At 39.8% G+C, this 25,920-nt stretch overlaps 1 protein-coding gene across 1 annotated transcript in view; it reads left to right on the forward strand.

Moving 5' to 3' along the window:
* CCDC170 (coiled-coil domain containing 170) overlaps window positions 1–25,920 on the forward strand; it is a 101,596-nt gene that overhangs the window by 49,775 nt on the left and 25,901 nt on the right. The window contains exons 6-9 of the mRNA XM_077149283.1: window positions 8,941–9,258; window positions 14,133–14,333; window positions 19,967–20,140; window positions 22,613–22,855. Coding sequence (XP_077005398.1) covers window positions 8,941–9,258; window positions 14,133–14,333; window positions 19,967–20,140; window positions 22,613–22,855 — 936 coding nt within the window. The remainder of the gene's footprint in view (window positions 1–8,940; window positions 9,259–14,132; window positions 14,334–19,966; window positions 20,141–22,612; window positions 22,856–25,920) is intronic.

The following is a 25,920-nucleotide window of genomic DNA, read 5'->3' on the forward strand; positions in this document are numbered from 1 at the left end:
AATGATTAAATGAGGATAAATTACTAAAAGAATTATAAATCTCTTTACAATCTTAGAATCATAGTGTTAGAGGCCTAAAGCCGTTTAGAATGTAGATCATCCAGCTCTCTATGAGAAATAGTAATCTTCTTTAAGATGCCCCAAGTAGCTGATGTCTGGCTTTCCTTGAACTTCAGAGCCAACTACTCACTATTATACAGGGAGAAACTAACTGCTGAACGGTTTTCATTATATCAAGTCAGAATCAGAATTCTCATTACGTCACATCCTCGTAGTGCTTCTGTCTCAGGAAACTTCAGAGAACAAACTGAAATTCTGCATCATGCTTCTATCTTAAGAAACTTCACAGAATAAATTGCAACTCCTTTCCTTATGGGCACCTTTCAAGCAAACAGCCATCATGGTTTTCTATGTCTCTTTTTCTGGCCAAACAGCTCCAAATCTTTCAGATGTTCCTCAGTCAAATGTTTATGCCTATTGTTTCTGAGGTTGGGAGAAGTTCTGGTCTCTGGGTAAGGAATTAAAAGTAAAACAAATGCTAAAAGAACATCTGCTCACATTTATAAAAATTTCAAATTGTTCATAAAGCTCCAAAAGAAACTCAAAAAGTCACTTTCCTTCTGCTCCTCACTTCTAGTCTCACTCTTACACAATCACCTGCTTTAGTCATTTCTGTTTTTCTGTTCTTCTGAAAATTACCAGTAAGACTTCGAAGAAGTACATTTCTATTGCTGATTCATCAATTTTTGATAATATTTTAAGACGTTCTGCTGTGAAATACAAGGAATTAAATGCTTCCTACTTTTTGTTTCCCTCTCTCTACTTCCCAGTTTTTTATTATATTGTATTTACATTGTCAAAGTTTATAGCATTCATATTCTGTTCTGTAACTATAGTTTTACGCCTTATCTGTGGGTTAATTCTAAAAATTAAAAATAAATTGAAACAGCCTTTAAAATAACATGATTCTATAAATATTCTTTATTATGCACCTCATCTCAGCACCGGTGATGCTGAACTCCTTCCATTTTGCCAATATCCCTTTGAAAATGTCCAAGTGAGAACTGTCCATGGTCCTCCAGGCATGGCAGGGTGTTAGGAGTCTGTTTGTGAAGACCAGGAACTCACTGGCCTCTTAGACAGCTGAATTTACTGTTGACTTATATTGAATTTGTCAATAACTGAGAATTTCAGGCCTGAATTCTAGGTATTTTACAGGGTTCATGATTCATTGGGATAGCTCAGATTTGGGGAAGATCTTCTTTATTTTGAAGGAAAATATTGTTCTTCAAAATTTGAAAGGAAAATATTGTTTTGCAGCTTCCACTCCATTAGATCATAGAACCAAGCAGAGCATACCCTATACTTTTCCTGCGAGGCAGCCTTTCAATTACTTGATGACATCTACGGACACGTGCTCTATTTTTTCAACATTTCCTCTTAGAACATGATTTCAAGACTTTCACCATTCTCATTCCTATGCTCCAAATGTATTCCAAGCTGCTGTTTTTCAAACTATCTATGGGGCAGGAACAGTTTTTCTTTACTGATAATCCATCACTGACTGACAATTATGTAAAATATAAGTAAAATGAGTCAATAGAAAAGATTATTTAAAAAAGCATATGAAGTATGAGGCCAAATTTGAAGTATTAGATGACACAGACATAAAATTAAACTTCCGTAAAGACAGTCAGCATAAACATAAGGAAACAAAAATAATTACAAAAACAGTGCACATTCTTCTGTGACAGAATGTGTGTGGGTAGGAGATGAATCTGGAGAATCAATATTCACATAGCTTTTCGTGGTTTTGCAATCATATCTAAATAAAACATTTTTGTTAAAATTCCCTGTACTAAAGTCCTATAGGCACACTTTGAACAAACACTGCTTTATCAATATTGAAAGTTTTATTGTGGCAGTGAGCTTCCTTCTTGCTTTTTTTTTTTTTGTGTATTGTGTAGTGGGGGTCACATTTCATTATTTTCTCACGTAAGTGTCCCGTTATTGCAGCTCCTTTTGTTGAATTTTTGTTTGTTTTGCTTGTTTGTTTTTTGGCAACTGCATGAACTGGGAATAGAACCCAGGTCTCCAGCATGTCAGGTGAGAATTTTACCACTGAACTACCCTTGCACCCCTGCTTTTTTTTTTTTTTTTGCACCCCTGCTTCTTGCTTGTTCTTCTATCATCTAGGCTGAACTGAATGCTGCTACTTGCAGAGGATAATGTATCTTGAACCGTTTCTATGTTTTACTTTTAAAACACTTAGAGTAGAAAGATCTGTCTCAAGGAGCTTTGTTGAAACTGGAAGAAATTTTAAAGCAATTTCAGCAAGCTTGAGGCATTTATTTGTAATCTTTATGCCACATGAAATGATGTTGTATATTCAAAATCTATTTTCAATTCTCCATCAGCAAGCTCTATCAACTTATTGTATAAAAATATAGTTATGTTTAAGTTATCTTCTGATGCAAGAAATAGATTTTGGATTTTATACACTTTTCTATTTTGATCATAGTTTCAAACTAACTTTAAATATTCACACGTTGTAATGCATCCTTACTGTGTACAGTGAGTACGCAGCTTACACCCCATGCCACTTACCACATGGCTTCACTAAAACCTGAACTGATCCATACTTTGTTCAAAAATCAAGCCCACTGTTGCATCAATGTCAGATTGCTACAAGAATTAGTGAACTCCTACCCTTAATTCCTGAACTCATCTTGTTGGGACTGGGAACAAACAATTGCAGAGGTGAGCTAGTATATAGATCACGTTTTAAATATCACTGTTCCAGTAGATTTTTATCTAAATTAAAGTTTGATTCCCAGAACTGAATGCCAAACTTCAGGTTTGGTCTGATTCAAAGGGAATACAGCAGGATTCACCTCCCTTATTCTAGATACTTTACTTCTACTAATGCAGCCTAAAATGATGTACATGGGTATGTTTTCTCATTTAGCCCTTTAAATGAACCCAAAAACCCTGCACGCTTTTCTCGTTGCCACTATTTAATCACCTCTTCCTTCCATTTCTTGAACTATAGCTCCCTTCTCTAGAGATGCCCAGTCTTAGCAGTTGCTTGTTTGTCTTTCTAGAGGTATTTTCTTTTGATATAGATACAAATTGTTCTATACTAGACACATTGTTCAAAAGTGTTGCTTTTTTTCACTGACTGTATCTTAGGGAGTCTTTTATATTAGTACATAAAAACTCCTTCATAGCTCTTGAAGACTCCATAGTATTTCATGGTGTTAATACCACATTAATGAATAGTTACCTGATAACTCATCTTTTGTTACTGTATTGCAGTTGAGTAACTTTGCGCATGCCTCATTTTCTATATTTAGTAATCTGTCGTACAGATAGATTTTTAGGGGTGTAGCCGCAGGGTCAAAGGATATGTGCACATTACATTTTGGTAGATATTTCTACCAAAATTAGACCTATTCACACTTCCACCAGCAAGGCAGGTGCCTGTTGGAGGAACTTCGGAGCTTACTAGCTCATTTTAACTGCAGGAGGTAGAGGTAACCAACTGAGTTTTAATTTTATAAAAGTTTATCTAAGGACAGATGAATTAAGCTTAAGCTAGAGTTTCTCCACCATGACTATCACAAGTCATATTTTTAAGAGGTAACTTGATCTCATACCCATCCAAATACATATAGTGGTTAGCAATAGCATGATATGAATCAACTGTGTTTTACAAACACAAAGCTTTGAATGGTTTGATTACTAAATGCAGAATCATGCATTTAGTTGGGAAGTGAATTGAATGCCTTAATCCTACGACTTATAAATATGTTTGTTAAAAGCAATGACGAAGGGGTATTCATTTGTTGCATTAGGTAGGACTTAATATAACGCTTTATTCATTGAAATACATTTTTGAAGTGATCCGGTTCCTATCTGTAGGGCCTGCCCTCTTTCGCAGATAGGATTTCCTCCGTGGAGGTCAGCCTGGGTTTTGCTCGGAGCGCGCTCCTTGTTTTCTGCTCTGTGTGTCAGTGTGGTCTGACAGCAGCCCCGGATCCCCCCTGCAGATGCCAATGTCACGCTGCTTTGCTCTGGGTGCTTCAGGGCCTCCTTGATATAGCTGTGTGATGGGCCTGCCTTGCAGTCACTGGCTCTTGGTGGTAGTCGGGTGACATCTGTTTCTAGCAGATCAGTTCCCTGTGCCCCTGAAGCACTTACCCAGGGCACCAGGGATGTGCAGCCCCAAAGCCTTGTCACTGGCTCGAGAGTCTTGCATTTCATTTGAGAACCAGCTTATCGTTTACTGGGGTTAAAAGTGTTCACAAAGGAAATGTGAACTGATAACAACGGATCACTGTATTCAATGACTAGAATCGAATATTCTAAATTTTACTAGATATAAGTATTTGTGGCTAAGTCAATAAAGGGGGGCTTTGAATTTGTTAGAGATGATTATTTGGAGCTTGTCCATAAGACAGTTAAGTGACAATATGATGCTTTGAGGATACTGCAAGGATAGCTGAAATATTTTTTTTATTGCGAAATATAACATATATACAAAAAAGCAATACATTTTCAAGTGTTTTTTAACAAGTAGTTATAGAACAGATTTTAAATTTTGTTATGGGTTACAGTTCCACAGTTTTTCATTTTTTCTTTTAGCTGCTCCAAGACACTGGAGACCAAAAGAAATATCAATATAATGATTCAGAGAGCTGAAACATTTTAATTGTGTTTATTAATCATCCTGTGTAAACTGCCATTTAATTAGTCTACTCCAAACTAGCAGGAAGTCCATAATACTCAAGCATCTGATGTATTTCTGAGTATCCTGAGAGCTTTTTATAAATATTATGTTAAAAAAAAATCACTCTATTGATGGGGAAAATTTCCCCCTTTTGCATTAGGATTTTTCTTTTGATATACAAGTTAACATATAATATTCTCTATCGTTTCTGAAATTTAGGATGAGCAAGATTGAATTTCCTCCCTATGCCATCTAATTTATGATTTCAATTTTCTAACCACACACTGGATTGTAGTTTCTAAGTGAAACATGCGCCCAGTTTATTATCATCGATGCTGATACTGGTTCCTATAATCGGGCAGCTATTGTATCACCATCTGAAACATTATATTTGTAATAAAGTGCCCTTGACTCTTTACCTTCATAAGCACCGTAATTTAATTAGCAGCAGCAGTGGTGGAGTTTCTCTGGAGAGAGGATTAGTTTAAGAAGGGGAAAGGAGCCGTTGCAAGGACCTTGAAAAGTAGGCACTTTACAAAATAGGTTCTATAATTAGTTTAGTCATTACATCTCCTGGAAAGGGCAGGCATCTCTAACTACCCATCCACTGTATTCTTTTTCTTTCAAATGATGCCTGAGACTTCCTGGATTAAAAAAAAAAATCACCATAAGAAAGAAAGATATGCTCTTTTCCATAAAAAAATAGTGTCTCAGCTAACAATTTTCCTGCCTCCAAGCTGTTGGTGGAGGTGAATTCCTTTTAAAGCCCAGCTCTGATGCACGGGCATGGTTGCATTTTAATTATCAGTCTGAAATGTCACCAGCTAGTTGAGATGCATATTCAAAATCTGTAATTCAAAAATATTGTCTTTTTTTAGTACTTTTAACCCTTGATGTATTATTTTAATAAAAAGGCTTTCTCCCCCCTGAGTTAACTAGACAGCTATATAATAGCAGTTCTGGTTAGCTAACTGCTTAATCCTTCTTGATATAAATCACATATTTTGTTGAAATGTCTTTTGCTTCTTTCAGTTTTACCAATATTTGCCTCGTGTAACTCCTTGATTGGGAGCATAAACATTTATGATTGTTATCTCTTCTTGGTGAATTATCTCTTTTATTAATGTGTAGTGCCCTTTCTTGTATCTATGACATCTTAAAGTCTATTTTATCTAATATTGGTATAGCTACTTCTGCTTTCTTTTGGTTACAGCTTGTATTGAACATCTTGTTCTATCCTTTCACTTTCAATCTATTTGTATCCTTGGGTCTAAGATGAGTTTCTTATAGGTAGCATATAGGTGGATCATTACAAAAAATCTATCCTGTCAATCTGTATCCTTTAATTGGTAAGTTTAACCCATTAACATTCAAAGTTATTACCATAAAAATAGTTCTTGAGTTTACCATCTTATCCTTTAGTTTTTATTTGTCAGATCTATATATTCTTTTTCCTCTTTCTCTTTTTATCCTTTAAGTTACCCTTACTGGTGCTCTTCAGTTCTATGCCCTCCTCCAGGCCTCCCTCTCCTGTCTTTTTTTTTTTTTTTTGCAGCTGGCAGAACTCCCTTTAGTATTTGTGGTGGGACAGGTCTCTTATTGGCAAATTCTCTTGGCCTTTGTTTGTCTGAGAAGATTTTAATCTCGCCCTTAAATTTGAAGGATGACATACCTGGATAAGAATTCTTGGCTGGAAGTCTTTATCATTCAGGATCGTAAATATGTCATACCACTGCCTTCTCGCCTCCAGGGTGCCTGTTGAGTAGTCCAAATTCAGTCTTACGTGGTTTCCCTTGCATGTAGTAAATCACTTTTCTCCTGCTGCTTTCAGGACTTTCTGCTTCTCTTCAGCATTTGACAGTTTGATTATATGTGTCTTGGGGTAGGTGTATTTGGATTAATTATATTTGGAGTTCATTGGGATTCCTTGATCTGCACATCTGTGTCTTTTATAAGGGTTTATAAGGGTTAGGAAGTTTCCCCCTATTATCTCTTCAACTAACCTCCCAAGCCCTTTACTCTTCTCTTCTCCTTCTGGGACACCACTCTTCTGCTTCATGTTGTCCACCATTTCCCTGAAATCCAATTCCACTTTTTATCTTTCTTGCCATTTGTTCTTTTGTGCACTTGAGTTCAGTTGTCCTGTCTTGTGGCTCGCTTATTCTCTTTCCACCTCTTCAAATCTGTTGTTGTGTGTCTTTAGTATACTTTTAATTTGGTCTACAGTATCTTTCATCTCTATGAGATATGCTATTTTTCTATTTATTCTTTCAAATTGTTCTTTATGGTCTTCCAGTATCTTCTTGATCTCCTTTATGTCATTGGGAACATTCTTGATTATTGTTCCAAATTTTGTGTCCCCACCAATGTTTTAATTTGGTCATTTGGCTGGGCCATATCTGCCTGAATCTTCATGTGCTTTGAGATTTTCTGTTGCATTTGGGGCATTAGATTATCTTGAAAAGGTCATTTTGTAAGTTGTTTTCCTCCACTTGTCTTAAGGTTTTGTATTTGGATTTGTGCTGAAGGTCCCTTTTGGACTTGGTTTGTCAGTAATTCCCCTTCTATCTGAGAGTCTATTAAAAGCTAGGCAAATAGGCAGTTTGCCAGACTGCACTTTCTGCTTTGTTCCAGCAGATTGAATTCTTGAGGCACATCTTCTTCTCCGGCTTCTTTTCTCCCCAACTGCAGCAGTGGTTGAGTGTGGTGGAAACCCAGTGTAATTCCAGTCAGGGTCTCTGGTCTCAGTGCACTCACCGAGAGCCACTGACCCTGGGGCCGGGGGAGTGGACAGTGTGCACCTCAGTGGACACTCTGCTTATGGACCTGATGGGTCTGCTGATCCCAGGCTCCCACTTGGGATGGCCTTGGACTGTGGGGCTAAATATTTTGACTGCCCTTGGCCACAGCCACACTGGAAATGCCTGGTGGCTGGTCCCCGCGAGCGGCAGGGGGCTGGTCCCTGCGCATGGTGGGACGGCTGTCTTGGCCCAGGGTGGAGTGGCTGTTGGTGGTGCCTGGCAGGGCAGCTGGTCATGGCAGGCTGCTGGGCACGCTTCCAGGTTCCCCATGGAAACGCCCAGCTGTGGAGCTGCGTGGGGAGATCTCCCAAGCTAGCTTCGGGGGTAGGCTAGAGTGAGGTGGAGGGACTGTTCACTCCTTTGGACCTGCCCTTCCCTGTGCACTGCTGCCTACCCACAGTGGGGTCATGGCTGAACACACTCACCCCATTCTCTCCATTTCAATTTCTCCACTTTTATGTTCAGGATCGTCCCTGTGTAGTGTAGAAGACTTCTCTGATCACTCGCATCTTGGAATGGCAGTCCCGATCATTTTACTGTCCCTTCTCTCTAAATCATGTATTTTGGAACCTGATATCAACAAATGATTTTTTTTAAAAATGGATTTTAAATATGTACCTTTTTTTGTCCTTTCAAGACATTGCAGATTATGGTAAATAGAAGTAGGGGTAGAGTTAGTTTTTCTTATGTCCTTCATTATTTTCCTTAATCTCATCATGCATTTTGTACTCTTTATAATTATTCTTCTAGGGATGGAACTTAATCTCCTTCTACATTTGCTCCTCCTACCTGCCAAATGGCTAGTTATTTCTGTCTCTTTTCTCCAGGTTCTATCTGTATGAGAGCTGTCTTCATGAATCAAGGGCAGAAAAAGTCAACGAATATTGGAAGAAACAACTGGTTTTCTTTCATGCGATGATATTTTATGAGACTGCTATTCTATTTCTAGAAGTAGTATTAAGAAGTTATCTTTATTCCAATAATTTTTAGCATATAGTTAGGGGTCCAAAAGTTTACTATTAATTTATAATCAATTTCTGTGTATATGACAGCTTAGGAACAGATAGTTCTGTAAAATCAATCTATATATAGATTGAATCTATGAGTACATTACCCACTGATTTGTTTTCATTAACTCTTTCCAGAGGTCCACATAGAAAAGGCCTATATGTCAAATTTTCCTTTTTTTTTTAGTCAAATGTTATATACCCTCTCTTTTTTGAGATACCTCAATTTTATAGATTTAGCCTTTATGTTTAATAACATTATGAAGAGACAACAGGGAACTCAGAGTTAAAAATGCAACAAGAAATTTAACCTTAAGTCTGTGAAGCCCTTGCTAAGCAAGGGAAATGAATGACTACAGCAAATGCAAATGATTGTTTTTACTTCATGTGATTATTTCAGGACTTGCTCATGGCTGTAGAGGCAAAAGAAAGTCTTGAAAGGGAAGTTAAGACCTTCCAAGAAAGGCTGCTTGCCGGCCAGAGGGTCTGGGAGGCTCAGAAGCAGGAGCTGAGCCACCTGAAGAAAAGCTTTTCCGAGCTGGAGCAGAGTCAGAAGGCCAGTGTGCAGCGAGCTGTGGTCTCCCAGAGCCAGCACTCCTCCTTCCGGGAGAAGATCGCAGGCCTCCTTAGGGGAAGCCTGAGCACGATCGGGTCCATGGAGGACAGCATTTTGGAAAAGATTCGAGAAATGGGCAACCAGGAAGAGAGCAGGAAAAGGGTGAGTGGGGATGGCTGCTTGTAAGCTTCTTAAGAACTGTCCCATCTTATTCATTTAAGCAAATTCAATATGGGATTATCTGACTTAGTTAAAGATATGATTTCAGTATGGTTTATTACTTTCAATTGTATAGAGCACCTCCTGAAGACTAAGGAGTTACTGAGCAACAGCGTGGGGCAGGGCGCTGAATCCAGCCTCTGAGACTTTCTTGCTGTGTGACCTTGGATGGGTTCCCGAGTCTTGGTTTCCTTGGGCAGCTGTAACACAATACCACAAACCAGGTGGCTTGAAACAACAGAGATTTATTGTCGTACAGATCTGGAGGCCAGAAATCTGAATAGGGGTGTCAGCAGGGCCACCTTGCTTCTCTAGTGTTGTGGTGGATGTTGCCAGCAACCCATAGCTCAGACTCTGCCTCTGTCACTTGGCCAGCAATCTCCTGTCTGTCTCCTCCTCTTGTGTCCAAATTTCCTCCACTTGTCAGGACTCCTGTCATACCGGATGAGGGCCCATTTCAGTTTGGCCTCCACTTGACCATTAACATCTTTAAAGATCCTATACATTGGATCCATAAAGATCCAATGTAATCAAATAGGATTACATTGACAACCAGGTGTTAGGACTTGAGCATTTTTTTTTGCGGAACACAATTCAGCCCATCTACTGAGCTTGCAGCCTTTGAGATTTTGTTTCCTCATCTGCCTTAAGGTGATAGGTAACTCAGGTCTACAATCCTTTGTTGGAAACCTTTCCAAGTAGGTTTGCTTTAGAATTCGAAATTTTGCAGGCTTTAGAAAGGCAGTGCCATGTTCTGGAAAGTTTATTCAGAAAGCTGTTCTGTACAGCCCTCCCCGTAATCAACCTCAAGTCGTGGTTCTGCAGCAGAACCTGTGAGTAACAAAGCTAAGGGGGATAAATGAAGACTGTAAATAAGTTCACGTCATTTTGGGTCAGGGTTTGCTGCCAGAGTGATTCAGGTCAGGTTAGGTTTTGTCAGCAAATAAATTACCGAAAACAAAAACAACAAACCTGTCAGTTTGCAGAGCTTTCTGGATTTTGAAATTGCATATAAAGGTTTCTATACCTGTAACAGTATCTGCTTTGCAAGGTTACTTACTGTTTATTGTGAGCACTAAATGAAAACATGGTTATAAAGTCCTTAACACACTGCCTGGCAAATAGCAACTGCTACTGTAGCTTCTCCTACCCCCGTAGCTTCTCTTACCCTCTCTCCTCCTTCATTGTTCATAATGCTTTGCAGCCTAGAGTATTTGTTTAGGGGACTTGTTTAATAAGTGGAGAAAAATGGTTTAACTTACATCTATAATGGAAGAGTGTTTCATTTTGTTATCTTGATTATACTGTGAGTCATTTCCTTTTTCTATTAGGTATTGCTTTGCAGTCCAACTTCAGTCCAGACTCTCTTTAAATTATTATCAATTCCAAATGATTGAATTCCTAATTAGCGAGGTTTTCAAGTAGATAATATCCGAATTCTATGTATAATTCTACTACAAACTATTTCTTCTATTGATTTCATGCTTGCACTAAGGGAGAAAATATATCTTTCCATATTTTGATGTCACTAAAAAACTCGGGGTGATTGCTAACCAGAGGTCAAGGCTAAATTTGTAAATTTTCCTTAATGATCAAAAACTTTAAATTTCCTTTAAAAAACTCTCCACAATTCCTGTATGTTCTAGGGGCAACCCTTGTGGCCCATTTGTCTAAGTGCAGGGTCCTCTTTGTGGGTCTGAAGTGCAGGGAGAACTTGTTGACTGGCCTTCATCCTGTGGAACGTCTGGGTATCTGAGAGCAAACCTGACTGCATGATTCAGGATGCATGGACGTCCACGACTGGGGAAGGAAATTATTCACAGGATTGAGAAAACTTTTATTAAATTATTTACGTTGAATGTTAATAGATGCACTTCAATAGCTAATGGTTCTTTGCCATTTTACTTGATTGCTCCCCCCTTCTATTTTTCCTAGTATTTTCTTAAAACTATCTTAATTGCAGCATGGGAAACCTGGCATATAATTGTCAGTGTGATAGGTATGTTTATTTTCTCAAGCAAAATGATGTAAATTGGTTAAGCTGGATATGCCTTTCCTGGCTCTCCATAAAAATTAGAACGATTCACAGTCTTTTTAGTGCCTTTGTCTGTCTTTCGTACCCTGTAATTTTTCTCAATTGCTGCTCTCCCTATTTAAAAGCCTGAAATCAAGCATATAGCTGGCGCCTTCTGTGATTCATCTTCAAGTAAAATCAGGAGAAAATGGATTTCATATATTGTCTTAGAAATGTTTCTGAAGAATAGGAGCTTTACAAATTGATGAACCTGTTTGTGAAGCAAAGCTGCACCCTCCTGCTAGCACCCATGGCTGTACACAGTCCACAGTTGAGTAATAACCACACCAAGGCCAGTGGCATGTTGAGGCTTGGCCCGGCAAGCTCTCCACTTAACGTCGACTCCTACGCACTGAACATTGCATTTCGTATTTACCCCCTCGCTATCCATTTTCCATTTCCTGCATTCAGAATTCTCAGGGGAATTCAGGACACCACCCACACTTTTTCAGGAAGTCACTTCTATTTGCTCCTTGCTCTTCAGCTCATGGCAAAATTGAATTTTCTTTTCAAAAGCATTCCTGCATCTTAGAGTTGCTTTTCTCAACCTTGGCACGATTGACATTTTGGACAAGATAATTCTGCACGGCGGGGGCCGTCCAGTGCATCGTAGAATGTTTAGCAGACTCCCTGGTCTCTTCCCGACAGTGGTGCCAGTGGTGCCCTTCTCCTCTTTGGTAACAACCAAAAATGTAGCCAGACATTGCCGTAAATCCTCTGGGGGGCAAAAGTCATCCCTGATTAAGAATCATTGTCTTAGATGAGTGTTCTGCTGCTGGGTTCCTGGGAATTCGAAATGAGCCCCTTAGATGTTATTTAGCCTTGAAATTTCAGGACAGCTGTAGCAGGTGTTTACGAAATATTGGCTTCTTGCACAATGACAGAAAGTTGCAACATTTTTCGGTTTTAGTTTAGGATTTTGAGGCATAAATAACTGGCGAACCATCTGGATGAGAACCAATGATATGTAGGGAGGACAAGACCACGATAGATTTCTATGTCATTTCATAAATTAAAGATCAATTAACACAAGCTCCTGAACATTTACCTGGGTAGTTCTTTTTCTTGTTCTTCTTTGGGCACGTATCAGGCTCAGTGGGGGCCAAGGGGTGTCAGCGCAATGCCCCAAAGAACACGAGGTGTGTGTTGGCCAGTAGGGCACGGTTGGTCAGAGCCTGTTCCTCTACCAAAGCAGCTCTTTCCCAGAAGCCCTCAGTGAACTTCCCCGGTTATTTCATTGTCTAGAACTAACCACTGATTACAGGGGCATCCGGAGAGTGTCTGTTTGGAGTTTCTAGTTTTCTCAGTCTCCAAGGTTAGCCAGGTAGCAGCACTGGTCACATACACTGACAAGAAGGAAGGAGAATGGAATTGGTGTTATGTTCCTGGCACCTGATGACTAATTTTATAGATTTCCTAAGTGGACACTATGGCTTGAAATAATAATTGGAAAAGAGTTGTTTATGTCCAGGAGACACTGGTCCTTAAGTGACCTCAGCAGCTCACTCTTCAGTTCAGAGTTGTATTTTGTATCTATTTGGTTTAATCTTAGGGCGAGGATTGGCCTCTCCAGGGAAATCAGTCAAGATTTGTCCTTGGGAAGGGAATGAACTTTTTTAGGGTATTATGACTTGACTTCCAGAAGACGAGCTGCTTGTTTTCCTTCAATGCTTTTTCTGTTTAAAAATCTGAGCTATGTATTCTTTGTGTATTCTCAACCCTATCTTTACACCCATAGTCCTGAGATCCCTGATATGTTAACAGAGGATACTATGGGAAAAAAAAAAAAGAAGAAAGGAAAAGCTTATTGATTCTTTGAAAGACTTCTTGGTGTCTAAATGTTCTCATCAGCCCAAACTTGGTGCTTTTAATAAATTCAACATTTTAGAAACACTGGCTTCAGTGGAGCTGATTTGCACATTCTCAAAGCATCTCTGAGGCTTTCAGTAAACTTTTGCTGCTGGATTTAAGGGGAAGTTCAGGATAAAGAGAAGAACTTCAGGAAAGGAATGGGGAACATTGGACAGGTTATGGGATTTGTGAGCCTTGGGGCTTTTATTAGAGAGGCAAGAGTTTTGTGCCATAAAAGAGGACGTAGTCATCAGAGTCATCCTGTAAGGATTGTGATATCTCAAATGATGAGAAATGGTAACATTGCTATATAACTAAACAGCATATGCAGCCAGTATCACTGAAGATTAGGGCAAGATAATGAATGGGTAATTAATTCCAATAATTAATGGAGAGTTGGAAAAAATGCTTAAACAAATATGTATCTGCACTTGAATTTTCTTTCCATGAGGCTCTAAGTTATTTATCAAGATGAACTCACTGTATAATCTTTAATCAAATATATGTTGCAGAAGAGTTTCTCTCGGGACTGACATTTTGCAAATTTGTTCAAGTATGTTTTTCTTAACTTTTTTCTGCAACTAAGCTTTCAAATATCTAAATTAGTAACAGTTTTGGAGGTAAGTAAATGCCATCCATAAGTTTTTTCAATAATTAACCTAAGAAATTTTGTAAAGATTAAAAACACTGATCTAAAATATTTTATTGTCATAAATCTAGGTTTATTTCAAGGACAGCCAAATCCAGCTATCAATTACTCATTTGAAATTTAATTTTTACAAAGGGTCTGGAAGTTGATGTTATAAATAGTTATGCTGCTTGGGCTGAGTACTAGATTTTAACACTTTGTTGCATCAAAAACAAGGCTTGGCCCTGTTCTCTTCATTTCCAGATGGTCTCCCAGCTTGAAGCCCAAATATCTAATCTTGTTGAACAGTTGGAAGAGGAGACTGGGTTGCACCAGAAAACTCTACAGAGGGCCCAACTAGCAGAAAAGAAGTTGGAGACTCTTCAGGATCAACTGACACACCTGGAGGGGGAGCTAGTCTCTGGAGATGTTTTGCAAGACAACTTGAAGTTTGAGAAACAAAAAGTAATAACCCGAGGGCATGTCCACATGTGGAAACATCTGCAGCAGTATAAGATTTTTCTCTGAAAATTTTATGATTTTTACAGTATTTAGATTGATTAAATTCTGAGCCATGAGCCCATTTAGAGAAATAATGGGCATTGTGTTTGGGGTTGTGGGTGTTGTTTGGGGCTACCTTGATTCAATGAAACTCAGCAAGTATTTACTGAATGCCTATGATGTATGAGGCCCTGAAGGTTTGACAGGATGAGGTCTGAATAACATGCAGTTCCTGGTCTTAGAAGGCTCATAATCCAATGGAGCCAACAGGCATTGAGATCATTTACTGTACTGTAAGGTGGTGGGAGTGATAATAGTAGTAATAAACAAAGTTCAATAGGGCACAACGAAGAGAGTGAAAGGTTCTGGTATGAGGGGGGAGAGTTATGTGGGGAAAGTGATAATCAAATTCATCTTTGAAGGACAGGTAGAATTTTGGTAGAGAGAAGAGTAGACCCTATGGGGGAGCAGTTTGAATAAAGGCATGAAAGCTTGCCAGCGTGTAGAATATTCAGGGAATGTGGGTGGTTTTCCTGTATGGCCTGAGCATGTTATTCTTGGTGGGGCTATGGGCAAGAGAATGACCGGAACGGCAAGTTGGGGCTGGATTAGGAAGTTTGAGTAGTTTTTATTCTGTAGACTAAGTGTAATAAGTGACCTTGCACGTCACAATATTTTAGAAAGATTATCTTGATGGCTCCATGGTGGTGAGAGGGGGAGGGCAGAAAGAGAAGGAAGCCATCCAAACTCAGGATGGCACCGTGGGCGGCGCATTGGTGACCTCCAGGGAGGCAGCTTTAGTAGTGCAGTGTAGAAAGAAGCCTATCTACATTGGACTGAGGGCTGACTGGGAAGGGAACGGGGTAAGGATGAAGGATAGATATGGCGAAGGTCAGTGACCAAAGAGAAAATGGGCATGAGGCAGTAGCTGTGAAAAGCAAGATCACCGAGCAGCTTTGCTGAACAGGATAGGGAGGCTGCAGGAATCTGTACAAAGGGGCATAGGAAGAGAAAGGGACCAGATGAGATCAAGAGCATGGGTACAGAATTTGGCTGTGAAAGATACTGTTAGGTTAAAGCTGTACTCTAGAAACTCAGATATAGGGATACTGGGACATGGGCACTTGTTGGGGCCAGAGGTGTGGGATAGAGCTGGAGACAGGTAGCAATGATAGAGATGGGGCTTAAATGTTAGGCTAATTACACAGAGTCTTGACCTACAGGTAACAGGAAACCATGGAAGGCTTTAAATTAAAAATAAAAGTTTTTCCAAATGCAGATTGGATCCAGGTGTCCAAAGAGTAGAAGTAGTGAACCCAGTTAGGAGATTTTTAGTACAGTCGAGGTCTGAAGATAGGAAGGGTCTGGACCAACTAATGGTTTTGCAAATTGAGATAGGGGACAGATTAGAGAGATTTGGGAGGGTGAGGGGAGTTTTTTCTAATAGATATCTGAAAAGTTTTGTTGGTTAAAATCTTGAGTTTGAAAGGAAATATTGCAACCAAGCGAACCATGTTCATTTTGGAGAAGATCTGATGGGACTTCTCCACCTGATGCTCCATGAACATGTCACACTGAATATACTCAGACTGGAAATCTGTACCTCTCCTCAAATTTGCCCCCTCCTCTGTTCCAAAACTCAGTGAATGGTGGCACTCTGCTTCCAGGGGCTCGAGCCCAAAAAGGGTCATCCTCAATGTTTCTCTGTTTTATTTATCTTTAAAATTTGTATTGTAGTAAGATAAATATACTTAACACAGAATATCACCCCCCCTTTTTTATTTTACATATTTAACTGTCTAATTCACTGGCATAAATTAAATTTGTACTTGTTGTGCTACTATCACTACCACCCATTATCAAAACATTTTCATTATCCCATGCAGAAATTATGCACCCATTAAGCAATAACTTCCCATTACTTCTCTGTGCCTGGTAACTGCTTATCTTCTTCTGTCCCTCTGAATCTAACGCTTCCCTCTTTTTAATCACTTCCTAAGCACTTTAAATTCCACCTCCATAATTTAGCTCAAATATACCACACCCTCCATGTTCAGTAGCAGTGCTTAGGTTTCCAACATTATGATAATTTGCACAGATTTTTGAAAGCCTGTCCCTAACTTGTCTTGTTTCTTCAACTGTCCACATCTCAAATTTATTCTCCCCACTACTTCCAGAGAGATCTCAATGACACGCATTTCTGATCTTATTTTTCTGCATCTTAAGACTTGTCAGTGGGTCTCCATGATGCTCGGGGTTAGGTACTGAGTCCCTCTTTCCTTGGCTTCCTAGCATGCTGTGATGCAACCCGTCCCCCTCTGCAGGCCTCCCTCTCACCTGCAATCTCTCCAGCCAAGGGCAGCAAATTGAGGGGCCTTCCGGGACTAGCAAGACCCCAGGAGGGTCTGTGTTAGGGATTATTGATTCTAAAGACAGCCATGTCCAGCCAAAAAAAGAGAACCACCTCAGCATTCTACTTTGCATGTTGCTGTTTTCTCTTGGAAAATGTTCTCTCGTCTGCTTTTCCTGGTACTAATATCTCTTCAAGACTCTGCTCAATTGCCATTTCCTCAAGACATCTGCCTTGACATACTTAGTGCCTCTTCTTTGTGCTCCCCAATGTAACATGTGCCACCCTCTGTCTTCGCACTTCGCAACCTTACTTTATTGTCTTTTGATTTCTCTTCTGGAAGTCTCTAAGCTTTTTGAAGCCAGGGAAATCTCTTTTTGCATGTGTTTCTCCAGGGCTCAGAGCATGAGCCATTAAATATTATTTGAATTATCTATGGATAAGCTAACTAAGATTTCCATTTTAAGTGTTAGGTCAATTGTAAAAATATTTCTATCTACATAGGTCATTACTACAGCAATGCAGATATTTGTAAGAACTTTCTACTTGATATATATATATTTTTTTTACATGGGCAGGTACCGGGAATCGAACCCGGGTCCTCTGGCATTGCAGGCAAGCCTTCCTGCCTGCTGAGCCACTGTGGCCCGCCCTACTTGATATTTTGAGAACATCCACAGTTTTGACAGCTGATCAAATGGTACCTAAGTTAATGTTTAATATTTAGAATTTAAGAACTTTGCTGTTTTAATTTTTAGATTTTTTTCCTTGTTGCCTTCATTTTAAATTGGTGTATGAAACTTACTGTGCAAACACAGGTTTCTGATTATGTGGATATTTTATTTAAATATGCCTATGGTTAGGCTAACTAAGATACCCATTTTTGGTGGTTCTAAGCGTAGTTTGTTTTCTTAAATAAAAAAATTGAAAAAATATTATTTGAATTAATGTAATACCCACTATGATGATAATTTAAAAGGATTTGTAGCATTCTTTGTGGAATAGAGAAAAAATATGGAACTATTAAATTTCCCCATCTGGGAAACAGCTGGTACTCTCTCAAACCTTAGGGACTCCCAAGAAAATAAGCCATGCCACGATTTTGAAGATTACCCATACAAAACTCATTTCTGTAGTGGAGAAGCCAAGACTACCTATAATTATGCCTGAGTTGCTTCCAGGAAAGCACTTTTGTTGCTCAGATGTGGCCTCTCTCTCTAAGCCCAACTCTGCAAGGAAAACTGTTACCCCATCCCCACCCCCCCACACACGAGACGTATCATCCTGAGGTGAAAGTCTCCCTGACAACATGGGACATGATTCCCAGGAAAGAGGCTGGCCCTGGCACCACGGGATAGACAATGACTTCTGGGCCAAAGGAGGGAAAATAAATGTAACAAAATAAGGTATCAGTGGCTAAGGGAGTTCAGATGGAGCCAAGAGGCTATTCTGGAGGCTACTCTTCTGCAAGCTTCAGCTAGGTATTGCTAACTACCATGGTTTGCCAAACCCCAACCAACATCATTCCTGTCAACCCTAAAGAACACCTAGGGCTCTAACCAACACTCTACATAAGTTTCATGCACTAAGTTTACTTTCCTAAAACTTATCTCCAGAGGGTTCCTAGGACAGATAAGTCCTGTACAACCCAGAGGGTCCAGCCTCTCCAAGAATATCAGCTAGTTCCATACCCCAGTCCTAAATCACCAATGCCCCTCTTCAACATGAAAAGTTAAAATGGGCTTACCCCAAAGACCCCTATAGGTTGGGAAGACGATCAAAGGAGAAGGGGGAGTTGTAATGGAGAAGATGGGATTTAACAGACAAATTAAAAAAAAAAAAAGAAGTATGTTAAAGGCAAGAACTTCAGCTGTATCACTGTCTCTTCCCTTCTCTCATTAAAATAAATCATTAATTTTACATGGTATTATGCCAAAGTGACTCTTGGTTATGAAAGTACATTATGTAAACTAATTCTGTACATGGACAATTTTCCTTGGATAGCTACCTAAGAAATGCAAGTCTTAATAAGGGTGATATCTATGTAAAAGTGAGTTTAAATGCTAAATGTCAGTGATTGAAGCATACTTAAACGAGAATAGAAAGCACAATTCCTTATTCATGCAAAGCTGTACATCAAACGCACAAAATATGTAGTAACCCATCACTTTTATGAAGTTAAAGCATCCAGCAATCTCAATCCTCTAGAGCATACCCAAAATCCTCTAAAAAGTTATATTTTCTGTAGCCTAATTCAGCTTGTGAGGTCTTGTCTTGATCTCGTCTTAATTCCCTTCTGCCTGGGGTAGATCCTTGCATGCTAAATGCATGGGTCACATACAGAAATAAAAAAAGAGGCTTTCATACCTTCACATAAAAGGTCCTGACTCTATTTTATTTAAAAACAAACAACTAGCACTTTAGTTGCCTGAAAATGACAGATGGTTGAAGAGTTAGTGTCATGGGAAGAAACTAGAGTCCAAATCATGACATTATGCCCTAGAAATTTCATTGATTAATTTCCTGATCCAGTGAATTCCTACTAAGCATCTACCCTGTCTATGTGTGGCCCCAGGTAAGTCACAGACATTAATAAGAAGAAGACTCTAAAACAGTTTTGTAACTTTAACCCATTAGAACCTTAACTTTCTTGATATATCTCTGTTTTAGAATGTGCTTAATTCAACTTCGATACATTTGACACATTTTAGTGACATTCGAAAAAAAGCATTTTAACCGAAAGAAAAAAAAATGTTGTCCAAATTTGTATGGAGTGAGCTCAATGGCCAACAAGAGTACAATGGCAGCTGGTTACGGTGTCATCTACCACCGTGAAGGCCAGGGCCCAGTTAGGTGGGGAAAATTCTCAAGCGAAGGTGCATGGTCAGGTGGATTCTAGGAACTGGACTAGGAGGAAGTGGCATTGTTGCACCAGCCTGTTGTCAGAACATGGAGATAAAGTTACAGCCAGGGGCATGCTGAATTAGTCATATGGCAGGGATAAAGAGAGTGGATGATATTAGGTGGGCATCCAGGTCACTGACAAGAAGAGTCAAGAGAATTTGGACAAGAAGTAGGACGTGAAGTTGTCTGGCTGGTTCAGGAATTCATCACCAAATGCTGGATCGGGCTTTAAGTTTCCTGTGGATGTAATGGCTGTGAATTTGGGAGAAAGAGTAGGATTCTGCAAAGATTAACCATGGACTTTGTTTTCGTGTTCCATTTTTATATTTATTCTTGGGTTAAGTATCTGAAGTTTCTGGATCAGCTTTCAGAGAAAATGAAATTGGACCAGATGGCTGCTGAACTTGGCTTCGACATGCGTCTGGACGTGGTTTTAGCTCGCGCAGAGCAGCTGATCCGCCTTGAGAGCAGTGCACTCCTTGAAAAGAAGTCTATTGCCTACAATTTACAGAGAAAGGTAGGGGATACTGAATAGGCTAATGTTGAAAGGAGGAATCTCTGAGGAATTCAAGTACTGAAAAATAATTCACCCCACCGAATATGCCAATGCCGCTAGGAAACATATTATGAAAATGTATGTTAAGCATTTGAGTCTCTACTTCAAGTCTGAGGGTTGGTAAGTATTAAGATTATGATTGACTGAGTCATAGAAAACCAAAATAACGGTGACTTAACAAGTAAAAGTTTTTCTTTTTTTCCTTTTCCCTCACATAAAATTCTGGAGCTTGGCAGATTAGGGCTGGTGTGACAGCTCTGTCTCCTAAAATCCTTAAGGAATGAGGCTTATTTCAGTTCATTAGTCTCTCATCTCGATGGGGTCCTTATCCTCATGGTTCAAGATGGAGCCTGAGGTTATTATCTCTGTATTCCAGGTGGAAGGATGGAAAAGAAAGGGATGTAACAGAGGCGTCAAAGGAATATGTGTAGGGTGCAAGGGTAGTTCGGTGGTTAGAATGCCCACCTTCCATGTGGGAGACCTAGGTTCAATTCCTGGGCCATGCACCCTACCCGTCCCCATACAAAAATAATATGTGTGAGGTGTTTTCAAGAAGGCTTCCAGAAGTTACTGCATGACTCTGTTCCAGAATATGTTCTGGAAGGTCACACCTAGCTGCAAGGGAATCTCAAAATATAGTCTATATTTGGGATAGCCATTGGCGTGGCTAAAAGTAATGAATCACTGTTTCTGTTACTATGGGAGAAGAGAAGGCCTGGGGAACATCTAGCAGTCTCTGTCTTTATAAGCTCTAATGCACCAAAGAGTGGAGATAGGAGAGGTGCTTTCTCATCACTCGAAAGAAGAGTCAGAAAAGTTTAGACTCCATAAATGATTGACTGGCTAAAAAGGATGAAAATATAACCACCAGTTACATAATTATTGATACTGGGGAAAGAAATAAGAAAACCCAGATGTGTTTTTACAGTAGTCACAGGAAAATTCTCTAGCAGAGTTATAGTGCAGAAGAGGTTGTATGATAAATCACATCTGGGTTTCCAATTTGCCTCCCCCAAGCAGTGTGATTTTGGGCAAACTAATTTGTCTTTGTTTCCTCATATTTAAGGTGAGGTTTGCACCTCATGGCATTGTTAGTGACTAATAAATAATACTTCTGAACTCTTGGGCTCCTAGAAGATGCTCTGTTCACATTTGGCCACTTCTTAACTCACTATGTCTCTAGGAATATTTTATAAAAGAAGGCAGACAATTCCTGTTACCGTCAGAAATATTCACTTGGGCTATAATTCTTTCCAAAGTTCTCCTGAGATAACTGATTTTCTTTCTCAATATGCAACACCATTCCTTATTAAGTTTCCAAAAATTATTAAAATTACCAGTGCATAGTACTTAGGAGTGTAAATTTGCAATAGAGTGGAATTTGACACGAAGAAGCTCAAGGAAGGGAGCTTAGTTCAAGAAGTTTTCAAAGGGCCTTGTTACAAAGTGATCTGTGGCCTGGGGAGCTGTTACTGTTCTGCCAGATACTCAAACCTCAGTGAGTCCTTCACACCTTCTAACACTTTACAAATGTAGAGTATATAATTAGGGGAAAATGTGATGTTCTTCAGTGCCAAGATTCTATTATTCTACTTGATTCTGATGCCCAGTGTTAGTGACAGATGAAAGAGCCTTCTGTACTTAATATTCCACTTGCTAATTTTGTCTTGTGAATCCCAGGAAGATTTCCTCCACCCCACATCAGAGTCCATAATCTTTTTCTAAAGATCATTATCATTTCCTTCATCAAGTTTGATTACCGATGGTAAGTGATGTTTGGGGACCTCGTTCTCTGCTTCGTTTTGTAGATCTTATAAACTAGGCATAAAAGTGAGTCAACAATGAATCAAAAACTTCTTGAAGTCCCTTCTACTTCAAGATTTTAACATATAAATGAAGCTTTCTTAAATATCTCCTTGGCGTATTTTACTTTAAGAATATATAAGTTCCTATGTTTGGCGCTGCACAGCTCTTTCAAAGTGAAGGAAATTAGCCAGTCTGGGTTTCTGGTGCTAATTTACACCTTGTCTTCTTGCAGAAGACACCAGTGAGGGAGAGTTGCCTTTGGGTGTTAGATAGAATTTTGTTTCTTGTTGTCTTATTATATCCTACTTTTGATAAGCCCATTTGAATAGTTTTTAAAGTAATTTCACATTTTTATCCTGATGCACATAATGTTGGAGATAAGCCTACCCCTCTGCATACTTTCTGCAGCTCTTTTGTACCATACTTTGCAGCTACAAATTTAATTCTTGGAAAAAAGATGAATAAAAAAATGCAATCAGGGAAAGGAATCCAGTAACCTTTTTTGATGGTTGACAAATTAGTCTTATTGAACTGTAGATAAAGATCAGCATTAACTGGGTAATTCATTTATATTTACTGAATGTTTGGCCATTAAATTTTCTTAAATCACTTTTTCTATTTAACCAGCTAAAGACTCAGAAGGAAAGACTGGAGAGCAAAGAACTGCACATGAGCCTCCTTCGCCAGAAGATAACCCAGCTGGAGGAGGAGAAGCAGGCGCGCACAGCTTTGGCCGTGGAGAGGGACGAGGCCAGTCTCACCATCAGAAAGCTGCAGAAGAAAGTGGAGAGGCTGCAGAAGGAGCTGAGTGTGTGTCGAGAGTTGAACACTGAGCTCAAAGCCAAACTTGCTGACACCAATGAACTTAAGGCAAGTGCTTGGCTTCCTTTCCTTGTTGCTTTTTTCCTAGTTACCATAGATGTTTGTGCAAAAGAGTGACAGCCTTACATTGATTGTCAAACCAGAAAAAGGGGGAAGGATGAAAAGTTCCCCTGATTTTTGAAAGTTGGGGGTGGCGGTGGGAAACGCAAAAATTACACTGACCAGCATATTATATCAATTTAGGGTCTTTGCAGTATTTGAAATGAAGCTGTGACTGCTGTGTGAAAAGCTAGTGAAAGAGGGATAATGTCAAAAAACATTAATTCACAATGCAGAAGAGTATGATGTTGGGTCCACATGGGTATTTATCCCATAGGCATGGATTTAGGAGGAAATGGGAACGGGAACACAAATGTGTGCTGATGCATTATAGCAAGGCCAGTGAGCTGGGTGAGAAGGCCTGGGAGCAATTGTTCCTAGAGTCCAGCTATTTAACTTCTAATGAATACAGAGAAGAGAGGAATGAAAACTTAAAAGAATTTAACCACAATATTTCAGATGTCGTATATGCGTGCCACTGGCAATAATCTGTAGCTTTATATTATATATTATATTAACTGAATGTTATCATCCCTGGTCAGATAGGCCGGCCATGAATGTAATGGACAATAACATCCTGACTCTTTGGAGATTAGCACTCTGAAACTGATTTTTGGAATGTTTCTTAATCTGCAAACATTGCAGTTGGGAAAGAGAATCTGGAATCAAGCTAGATAATTTAGAAAATATTCCCTACTGTCTTCTCCCTTCTGAGCTATAGTTTTTTTTTCTTCCCTCCTGAAGCCTTTGACCAATAAGACTGGGCCTTGAAGTTGAGGCTTGTTTCTTTAAAGAAGGGGAGGACAGGATGGCCCAGGAGAGGTATTTGAATACAAGGAAAAGGGGAATGAAAGGGAAGCATCTGATGGGGTGGGAGTGGGTGGGGAAGAACTAGCAGAGGTGAGTATCCCCAGCCACCCTCTCTCCTGGAGACTGGCCATTAAAGGTGAACGGTGGGTGGGCATAGAAGCCTAGAAATCATCCTGCAGCAGCCCCCACCTGGCTGGAAGGGGCTGCTGGAGGTACTTGGGCAGGGACCCCAAATTGCACCCTGACTTCATGGAGCCGGAAGTTCCCTTTGCACTAGCTACTGGTGCCAGCTCATGGTGTGAGCAGGTGGGGGGCGTGCCTTCAAGTGAGAGACAAAATGACCTACCTCGCAGGCTCTGGAACAGATCACCCAGGCTGTGATGCAATGGCAGTTCTAGCCAACCTTGGAGTTAACAAATGCCAGTAACTGGGCCTTGATCTTGGTGAGCAAACTCACACAGAGTGCACCGTCAGATATTAGATACAGGAAAGGTTCCAGGGGAGCACCACCAGAGTTCTTTTCCATCCAGATAGCCTCTCAGGGAGAAGGAAGGGAGAGAAGAATCCCTGAAAGATTGGACAATGCATGAAGGAAAACAAGTTCTAAAGTGGAAAAAAGATGGTCAATAACAAAATACCACCTGCTTTAATGGTTTCGTGTGATGGTGGTGGGGAGCTGGTTTCTGATTTCCAAAAGATGGCACAGTTTACCCTGGAGTGAAAGTGTCTGGGGCCTGGCATTAGCTGTGCTTGGCCTGCAGGACCATGTGGCTGGAGGCACTCATCCTGCCTGGCTCCCTTGCTTGGGGCTGTAAGAGCACTGCTTTCCTAGAGAGGTTAAGTGGTCCCTAAATAATGCCAAAGAAGGCAGAAGAAAATGATAAAGAAATGGAATGCAGTAGAAAGGCAGCTAATAGAGCCAAAGAGGGAAAGGTGAAATGGAGACCTTTAAAAAAAAAGGCAAAATGTTGAGCTCCAGAAAACAAGAAGAATTCATAAGCATTACTCGATACTTCTGAAGAATTCTTTTTACCCACGTGTATGTGGTTGTATGTAGACAGGGCATATAGTGGGTATACAGACTCCTATGAACACAGATTGGAAAGTGCCTTAATCTCCTGTATTGTTCCAATAAATCTTTGGCCACGATTCTATCAGTGCTGTCATGGTAATTGGCACAACTTTGGATCTGATCAAGGAACTGTTTAATTCTATTAATAAGGGAATAAACAACATTACCAAAGAAAGCTGCAGTATATCCATACTTTGAACTCTTGGGTAGAAATGTGAACAACTTTGGGACACCAGAGGTGTTTTCTTTTCTTCTTCCAGCCAGAAGTTATGACTTTGGATAAGAAAGGAGATCAATGGAAATAAATGGTTGGCTGAGTAGATGGCATCAGAGAAAGGAGTAAATTTCTAGATCTCAGCTTAGGGCAGGTTCCTGGTGAGGGAGAACACATATTTCACAAGAAGCAGTGTGCTTGGAGAAAGATTGGCTGGTATGATCAAGAGTGTTTCACGGTATACTTAAAGATTTTTTTCATGTATTTTAAATTATATATATATAGATTTTTGCGTGTGATATGTAAGTGCTCACCAAAGGGCATCTACCACTGAGGTGCTCTCAATAATCAATTGACATAGATATGCTCTGTGGCTGTCAGCCTCTTTCAGAGCCACTCGGGTGCTTATTTAATGGGCTTATATATGGATGGGCATGGCACGGTGTCAGGGAGGGAGGCTATGCATGGACTCAACAGTACGGATTTCCCTTCACCAAGGCTGACCCTCAGCTGTTGAGCCCTAGTCTTTCAAAAGCAGAGACCAACTCTGAGCTCTCAGTATGGCACCATTTTGGAAGGGAGACCATCATGGAGTGGCAGAGATTTGTTCTTATGGGGATAGATCCATGTTCTGGATGTGGATTTGCGTTCCCTGCGTATCATGCTTTGGCCAGCATCACCACTCATGGATTTACAGAATGCTGTTTCACCAGCATGGTAATTGGTCCAACACTATTTTGATCAAAGAACTCACTTCACAGCATGAACTGTCTCCAAATGTTATTGCTTAGTATTGGCTCATTCTTTTTTTTTTGAAGCAATTCTATTGAGATATATTCATATATCATACAATCAACCAAAGTATACAATGACCTTTAATATAATAACAGAATTGTGTATTTGTCACCACAATTTTAG

The sequence above is a fragment of the Tamandua tetradactyla genome, chromosome 2 (genome assembly GCF_023851605.1).
Source record: "Tamandua tetradactyla isolate mTamTet1 chromosome 2, mTamTet1.pri, whole genome shotgun sequence".
Lineage (NCBI taxonomy): Eukaryota > Metazoa > Chordata > Mammalia > Pilosa > Myrmecophagidae > Tamandua > Tamandua tetradactyla.